At 46.3% G+C, this 8,919-nt stretch overlaps 1 protein-coding gene across 5 annotated transcripts in view; it reads left to right on the forward strand.

Moving 5' to 3' along the window:
• LOC102301139 overlaps window positions 1–8,668 on the forward strand; it is a 15,151-nt gene extending 6,483 nt beyond the window's left edge. For 2 of the 5 annotated variants that reach the window (XM_014330276.2, XM_042215514.1), the window contains 3 exons: window positions 7,224–7,322; window positions 7,545–7,640; window positions 7,923–8,668. In XM_014330276.2, the coding sequence (XP_014185762.2) occupies window positions 7,224–7,322; window positions 7,545–7,640; window positions 7,923–7,960 (233 nt within the window). In that variant the 3' untranslated portion in view covers window positions 7,961–8,668. Of the gene's footprint in view, window positions 1–2,601; window positions 2,709–5,718; window positions 6,216–7,223; window positions 7,323–7,544; window positions 7,641–7,922 lie in introns of those variants that run through there. The other 3 variants (XR_006053253.1, XR_006053251.1, XR_006053252.1) reach the window with 3 other exon arrangements.
• The last annotated feature ends 251 nt before the right edge of the window (window positions 8,669–8,919 follow it).

An 8,919-nucleotide genomic window follows, 5' to 3' on the forward strand; every position in this document is an offset into this window, starting at 1 on the left:
AGTCTTAGAACATTTTTTCAAGTCAAGTCTAAAGTCATGAAATGAATGACTCGAGTCCAAGTCATGTGACTCGAGTCCACACCTCTGCAACAATGTGTGAAAACCTCGCTAAGACTTACAGGAAACATTTGACCTCTGTCATTGCCAACAAAGGGTATATAACAAAGTACTGAGATCAACTTTGGTTACTCACCAAATACTTATTTTCCACCACGATTTACAAATCAGTTCTTTAAAAATGAGACGATGTGATCTTTGTCCTCATTTTGTCTCATAGTTGACGCATACCTGTGATGGAAGAACTCTCTCATCTTTTGAAGTGGGAGAACTTGCACAATTGGTGGCTGACTAAATGCTTTTTTGCCCCACTGTGGCTGTGGCGTAGTGTGTTTGTTCACAGAAAAGTAATTTTCACTTTCCAGTACAGACACAGTTTTGTTGTTGTCGGTAGTCAACAACAAATCCTGAGGAAATATTAACAGGAAACATTAATATTCATTTCCTATAAAAAGACTCTGAGATGTGCAGAAGATGTGCGTGTAAACCACACAGTTCCTGTAAACCACACAGTTCCTGTAAACCACACAGTTCCTGTTCTCAGCAGAAACAGAAGCCTGGGTCAGCTGTTGCAGTTATTTCAGTGCATCAGGATGTGGGTGAACATTTGCTGTCTTTGTGCTTTTATTCTGGGCTCTGATGTCTCTGCAGGTACAGGCTTCTAACACTCCGCCTTTCATGTGTAAACAGATAATTTGGTATTGTTAGATATTTTCATAGATTATGTTTCACAGATTTAATCTATAGAGAAGCTGAGGAGCAGCAGCCCATCACTCTGCCCTGTCCTCGCCCTCAGGGCAACGTGACCTGGAGCAGAGAGACAGAAGGGAGGAAAGTTATCATACTTACAGTTTTTAATGACGGTGTAATGAGACACAATGATCCAGGAGAACATTACCATGCATTCGTGGATAAGTCACTGCACATTCGTGAAGCTGCTGTCTCAGACTCTGGAACATACCTGTGCAATAACGAAGCGGCCGCAGAGCTGAGGGTGATCCCGTCAGGTAACGTCAAACTTTCACTTCCCTTTTTCTGTTTTTGAATCTTAAATCCACACGTAATATTAGAATCGTTTTCTGTTGACATGCCCCAGAGAGGATGTGAATAACTGTCCTCTTCATGACATGATGCACTTTAGAAAGCACTGTTACAAAGGTAGATTTTCACTTCATTGCTCTCTACTGTAAGTCGTGCAGAGTTACATGTTGAGACTGAATCACCTCACATCTGTACAGTAAGCCAGTCAGCATAGACCCCAATGAGGACTGGACACAGAACAAACCGAGTTCGACTGTTCACGTGAACCAGCGTTTTGAGTATTTTGTATTTTCTAATGTTAGATTCAATTAACACAAAGTTCTGGTGTTATTATTTGGTTATGGTTAAGTCGAGTATTATTCTAGTTTATGTTTAATCAATGTCCAGTTGTTCATGAGTCTTTTCCTGTTTGTGAAGTCTGATCAAACAGTGACCCCACATGCCGCTGACACTCTTGTTCACAGTCTGGATCGATTACTGCAGCTCTCTTCTTTTGGTCTTAGTCAAAAATCTATCCATGAGCTTCAACGTATCCAGAACTCTGCTGCCCGTATTATCACCAGGACCCCTTCTATGCACCACATCACCCCTGCTCTTTTAACAGGAAGAAACCTCCGGCAGAACCAGGCTCAGGGAGGGGCGGGGCCATCTGCTGCGACCGGTTGGGGTGAGAGAAGGAAGACAGGATAAAGACATGCTGAGGAAGAGAGACAGAGGTTAATAACAGATATGATTCAATGCAGAGAGGTCTGTTAACACATAGTGAGTGAGGAAGGTGACTGGAAAGAAAAAACTCAATGCATCATGGGAATCCCCCGGCAGCCTACATCTATTGCAGCATAACTAAGGGAGGATTCAGGGTCACCTGGTCCAGCCCTAACTATATGCTTTAGCAAAAAGGAAAGTTTGAAGCCTAATCTTGAAAGTAGAGATAGTGTCTGTCTCCTGAATCCAAACTGGAAGCTGGTTCCACAGAAGAGGGGCCTGAAAACTGAAGGCTCTGCCTCCCATTCTACTTTTAAATACTCTAGGAACAACAAGTAGGCCTGCAGAGCGAGAGCCAAGTGCTCTAATAGGGTGATATGGTACTACAAGGTCATTAAGATAAGATGGGGCCTGATTATTTAAGACCTTGTATGTGAGGAGCAGGGTTTTGAATTCTGGATTTAACAGGAAGCCAAAACAGGAGAAATCTGCTCTCTCTTTCTAGTCCCTGTCAGGACTCTTGCTGCAGCATTTTGGATCAGCTGAAGGCTTTTCAGGGAGTTTTTAGGACTTCCTGATAATAATGAATTACAGTCGTCCAGCCTGGAAGTAATAAATGCATGAACTCGTTTTTCAGCGTCACTCTGAGACAGGATATTTCTAACTTTAGAGATGTTGCGCAAATGGAAGAAAGCAGTCTTACATATTTGTTTAATATGTGCGTTGAAGGACATGTCCTGGTCAAAAATGACTCCAAGGTTCCTCACAGTGTTACTGGAGGCCAAGGTAATGCCATCCAGAGGAAGAATCTGCTTAGATACCACTGTGGCGGAGGTGTGGTCCCGGGCTCGGCTGCAGGGGAGGAGTGGTGCAGTGAGATCAACGGGGCGGTGCTGGAGAGGCAGGTGAGAACACAGCTGGTGGCGTTCCCTTTTTTAGTGAGACGGAGTGGGAAGGAGGCTGGGAACAGCTGAGACCGGAGCTGTCCAGACTGTGGACTGTCACAACAAACAAAAACTAAAAATAAACGTGGCATCTCGCTATAAAGAAGTGTGTGTGTGTGTGTGAAGTGCATTTCACAAGTTGTGCCGAAACCTTGTCTGGTGGGAATGTCAGACCCACATGCTGCCCAGCCTTTGCAGTTCCTGGCACAAATGCCAGCGGAGATGGTGAAGATGAGCCAAGACCAGGCGGCGCTCCAGCGTGATCACCTGGCAAAGCTGAAGGAGCAGGCGGACCGGCAGACCCAGGTTCTGGAGCGGCTGATTGGAGCTAAACCACTTCCAAGGTGGCCCACTAAACCTGCGGCCACCTTGGAAGTGGCCGCAGGTTTAGTGGGCTCCACGTTTGCTTCCTCTGCTGTCGGGGGAGGCTCAGACGGCGGCAGACTCAGGGCCGCCATCTGAGCTCCTCAAGGAGCAGCTTCGAGGACATGAGCCAGACGGTGTTGGACAGGATGGATCTTGCCCCTGAGGATATTCGCCGGGGAGGATCGGCCGTTTGCTTGGGCCCGGAAACTGCACGACGCGGCGGTGTGGTGGCTGCAGCCGGGATCGTCAGAGGGGAGACGCTGCTGGTGGAGAAGTTGGTGCTGGAGCAGTTCATGGAGGGGCAATGATTTTCCAGGCGGCTCATTATAACCCCATGGCAGGGCATATAGGATATGAAAAAACTCTGGAGTGAATAACGGCCTGATTTTATTGGCCGGACATCCGGATGTGAGCTGCTGGTGCGCGTCCTGCCAGCTTGTTAATCAGCCGTTCATACCAAAAGCGCCTTTGCGCCCGCTCCCACTCATGGAGGTCCCATTTGAGCGCATTGGCACGGACCTCATCGGGGTGTTTCACCAGAGTGCACGCGGCTATCGCTTTATGTTAGTCCTGGTGGATTATGCAGCGCGATACCCGGAAGCAGTGGCGCTGAGCAACATCTCTGCAAAGAGTGTGGCGCAGGCACTGTTTCAGGTCCCGAGTCGGAATCCCGAAAGAGATCAGGGCACATCGTTCATGTCTCGCACACTGCGGGAACTATACGAATTACTGGGCATTAAATCTATTCAGACCAGCGTCTACCACCCTCAGACTGACGGGCTGGTGTAGCGGTTGAACAAGACTTTAAAGTCCATGATTCGTAAGTTCATTAACGAGGATGAACGGAATTGGGATCGCTGGCTAGACCCTCTGTTATTCACAGTGCGGGAGGTGCCCCAGGCCTCCACGGGATTTTCTCCCTTTGAACTGCTGTTCGGCAGGAAGCCGCGTGGGGTGCTCGACCAGATTAAAGAAAGCTGGGAGGACGGTCCGGGCCTCGCCAAGAATGAGATTCAGTACGTGCTGGACCTGAGAGCGAAACGCCACACTTTGGGGAGGTTGTCACGGGAGAATTTGCTCCAGGCTCAGCAGCGTCAGCAACGCCTGTATGACAGAGGGGCTAGGCTCAGGCAATTTTCACCAGGAGACAGTGCTTGTATTACTCCCTTCTTCCAGCTCAAAGTTGCTTGCAAAGTGGCAAGGACACTTTGTGGTCACACGGCGAATTGGGGACATTGACTATGAGGTCGCACGGTCAGACAGGGGAAGAGCACCGCAGATTTATCACCTCAATCTCCTTAAAGCGTGAAGAGAGGCTGAAAACGCTTCTCTGGTAAGCCTGGTTAAGGAGAGAGAGGAGTTGGGGCCGGAGGGGCCAAATTCTATCATCCCCGCCTCCCTGCCTTGTGATGACCATCTCACACAGGCCCAGAGAGCGGATGTTGACGCCTTACAGCAGCATTTTGCAGACGTGTTCTCCCCCCTGCCCGGCCGAAGGTCTCTCATTGAGCATCATTTTGAAACACAGCCTGGCGTGACGGTGCGTTCACAGCCCTACAGGCTTCCTGAGCATGACCGGCAAATTGTTCAGAGGGAATTGGCTGAAATGCTGAAAATGGGAGTGATAGAAGAGTCGCACAGCGCCTGGTGTAGCCCCACAGTTCTTGTGGTGAAGAAGGATGGGTCTCTACGGTTCTGTGTTGACTATCGCAAGGTGAATGAAGTGTCATGCTTTGATGCTTATCCCATGCCCCGGGTCGACGAGCTCCTGGACCGGTTGGGCACAGCCCGTTTTTTCACGACACTGGATTTAACCAAGGGTTACTGGCAGATTCCCTTGTCTGCCAATCCAAGGAAAAAACACCCTTCTCCAACCACAGCTACAGTATCTGGGGCACCACTTGGGGGCAGGCAGGTGCGTCCACAGGTGGAGAAGACGGCAGCTATCGCATCCTGTCCACGAAAGTAGGTTCGGCCAGACGGCTCCCTGGGCTCAGTCGGGCGGTGGGGGTGTATGTCCCTGGCTCAGCTGCAGGGGAGGAGTGGTGCAGTGAGCTCAACGGGGCGGTGCTGGAGAGGCAGGTGAGAACACAGCTGGTGGTTTTTGGTCTGATGACGGTTTCTTCCCTTTTTTTGTGAGACGGGAGAGGAGCGGGAAGGAAGCTGGGAACAGCTGAGACTGGACTGTCACACCAAACAAAAACTAGAAATAAACGTGGCATCTCGCTATAAAGAAGTGTGTGTGTGTGTGTGTGTGTGTGTGTGTGTGTGTGTGTGTGTGTGTGTGTTGTGTGAGTGCTATTTACATTCTATTTCTAAGCTTTTCAGGGCCGAGTACAATAACCTCAGTTTGATCTGAATTAAGAAGCAGAAAGTTAGCGGCCATCCAGGTCTTTATGTCTTTAAGACATTCCTGCAGTTTAACTCATTGGTGTGTGTTATCTGGCTTCATGGACAGATAGAGCTGGGTGTCATCGCATAGCAGTGAAAATGTATGCTATGTCTTCTAATGATGCTGCCTAAGGGAAGCATGTATAATGTAAACAGAATTGGTCCTAGCACTGAACCCTGTGGAACTCCATAATTAACCTCAGTGTGTGAAGAGGACTCTCCATTTACATGCACAAACTGGAGTCTATTAGATAGATATGATACAAACCATTGTTGTAATGTCAAGTGTGGTTGTCATGTCTACGTCTCTCTATGTTTTCCTGTTTTATTTTGAAAGTCTTGTTTCCATGTTCAATGTGTTCAGCTGGTGGCGTCAGGTTCATTTGTGTCAGCTGTGTTTCTCCAGGTGTTTCCAGGGAATGACGTCTCTAATTTAAAAACATGACTCCCATGAGGTGCAGATACATTTATGATGATGCGCTTTCTGCCTGAATATTTTCTGGTAGCGATGCGAAAAAGGGGAACAGGCAGTTTAGGAAAGGGTCCACTCATTAAACCCTCCTAACTTCTTTGGCGAGCAGGCTTTCAATGGCGTCTGGGTCTTCGAGAGCTGACTGGAGGTTTTTACAGGTACAAGAGACCTGATGGCTGGGTAACAATCCCTGGGTGGAAACCTTAAAAACCTTTTACTAAAAAGTTCACCAAGTCTGGGTAAGGGTGATTTTTTTTTTTAAGGCTTCTTTTAAAGCGTGAATATGTATAGGTGTCAAAACAGATAAAACTAGTCTTGTTTGGGGGGTTGTGGGGGCATGCTGGGCAGGAATGGCCGCTGCCGCAAAAAGAGCAGGAGTGGAGATAGCGGCACTAAGACATGAGGCAACTGGAATCAGTTTCTGGAGTTGGAATTATTGCAAATGGTGCGGCCTCCTAGGTTCACGATGGGTCGGCCCTTTCAGTCTGTACCTTGTGGCAAAGGCATGCTAGGAATGGATGCTGTGGGTTTGGAAATTTCTGGTTTAGAGGCTGGACCCAAGCAGGTAAGAGTGGATGTGTGGCTTATGGGCTGTCAGTTGCTTTGGGCTGGAATGCTACAGACGGAAGCAGGATGTGACGGAGCGCTGCATATCTTGCAGGAGAGTGAAGATCGGACAGCAACAGTAGAGTTCCTGCCCCAGAATGTGTCCTGATTAAACTGTTGTAGGCAAGCAGCTGCTTGAGAAGTGAAGTGGATGTGGTACTAGTAAAAGCTGGTGCTGCCGAAGTGTAGGGCGAGATCGAGTATTATGGTCAAGTAGGTATCGAGAACTTGTCTTTGGGAAGGGATAGTAGTGCAGAAGATGTCTCTGTACAGTGAAAATGCAAAAGAAACCTCGAGTGGAGTGAGCTCTTTTGCCTGAGATGGGGCCGGACTGCGCATGATGGGTGGAGTGGGCTGGTTGAGTGGTGGAAGAATGAGCTGTGCTAGATCTATATATTTACTGACAATGCTTTGTTGGCGAACGTGAGCGGATACTGGGAAAGGTTTTGGAGCCAGTGGGTTGAGAGGACGAATTGCAGAGGCCAGCAAAAACTGACCAATATTAGTTGGAAAAGAAGAGTCCTGGGCTGATTACCAACACTCATGGGGTTCTGTTATGTTTTTAAAAAATCTTTTTTATGTAAAGTTACTATTCTAAAGTACATTTTCTGTCTTTTATATCTTTCAAATGTTAAACACAGACAGGAAAACAACACGAACACCACCACCAAAAACAATGACCACTTCACTGACAACAAGAACTGCAGCAACAGCGGCAGCAGCACCCGAGGAAATCTTAGGTATGAAAGCAGTTATTCAAAGAACGACTTTTGCATTATTGTGACCAGTATTTAGACAAAATATTAATTTCTGAGTGTTACCCAGTGTGTTTGTTTCAGGACAAACGTACCAGAATAATCAAGTGTTCAGTTGTGTTCCCATACAGCTGAATAACTGTGTGATCAGTGACTGTAGCTGGTGGTGGATGAGGCTCTGATTCCAGATGTTTCTTTGTCTTCCAGTTGTTGATTACCCGTGGCACATGACTGTCCGCACACTGATTGGACTGCTCTACTTAATCATCATGATCAGCATCACTGCTGTTACCCGGAGGAAAGGTGGATGAGCTCAAAGAGCCTCTGTGCTCTCATCATCACTGTTTTCAGACTCATTGAAGTTTAACATGATTCAGCTTTAGTGCAGATGTTTGTGCAGCTGCACATTTGCAGGTTTACAAATATAAGTCCAACTGCATAAAAGTCTCTGAGAAAATGATCCTTTTAGTCTTAAGAGTTTCAACATGATGTTCAGTTTGTAAATTATAGAGTGAAACAGACTTTAAGCAGTTGTATGATTTATAACCATCCATCATATCCATGTTTATTTTGTGTGTTTTGCAGCTCGACAGATACAGAAGCGAGACAGCAGCAGATTCTGATCTCTGATGCTCCATCACACAGAAGCAGGACACCTGTGTTAACTATATGCATCGTAGCTGCTCATGGAGACTAAAGACAGTGTGGCACAATAGCAAGCTACTGCTGCTGGGCTCCAGTTTGGTATAAGTGCCTTGCAGATTCAGTATGTACCGTTGTGTCCACAATTTTAAATCATTTGGAAAAAAAATTGTTTTTTGTTTTTTTTTTTCTTACAGATTTTATTTTGCTGTTTAGCTTCAGTACGCTGTTGGCTCTGTTGTCATGGCAATAACACCAAATTATACCATGTAAAACTCTGAATAAAAAATAACAAACACACCTGCTTAAAAGTAAATGTTGCTGTTGTTGCATCCCCAAGTTGGTCTACGAGTGAGGACAGTAACATCAAACTGGCTGGAAAAACAGGAGAAAACGGTGAAAACCAAAATAGAATGGGCACTCAAGGTTTCTGGCTAAATTAACAAGACCATCAATGAAGGCTAACAAACACCAACAAGCTAACAAACACGATCAGATCCTAACTAACATACTAACAGCAGTTTCACAAACACAGAGGCCCTGAATGCAGCATCAGTCCAGTTATAAAGGCCCTGGAGAGCATTTATTGGCTACAGGCCTCAGACGTCAGCCAATCCAGTCTTTAAGTCTGACATCATTAGCTGTGTCCAAAAGTCAAACGATCACTGCAGCATCACTGAGAGTTAAAAACTGTCTAAATCCTTTCATATTTAATAAAATGATCAGTGTGGCTGATTGGCAGGTGTAATAATTAAGTTTAACATCCAGGCATCCATGAAAACAGAATTTATTAAGTTTAATGGAGAAGTTAGCAGGAAGTTAGCTCGCTAGTTTCCATTGAAATATAATATTCCATGTTCTGATTGAGGCATTTCAGAAAAAATTAAGTCATACAGCGCTGCTATCACTTCAGACATGAATGAAGACAGAACACAAAACA

This window comes from Haplochromis burtoni, unplaced genomic scaffold, assembly GCF_018398535.1.
Source record: "Haplochromis burtoni strain Fernald_Lab_line unplaced genomic scaffold, NCSU_Asbu1 Contig_740, whole genome shotgun sequence".
In the NCBI taxonomy this organism is placed as follows: Eukaryota; Metazoa; Chordata; class Actinopteri; order Cichliformes; family Cichlidae; genus Haplochromis; species Haplochromis burtoni.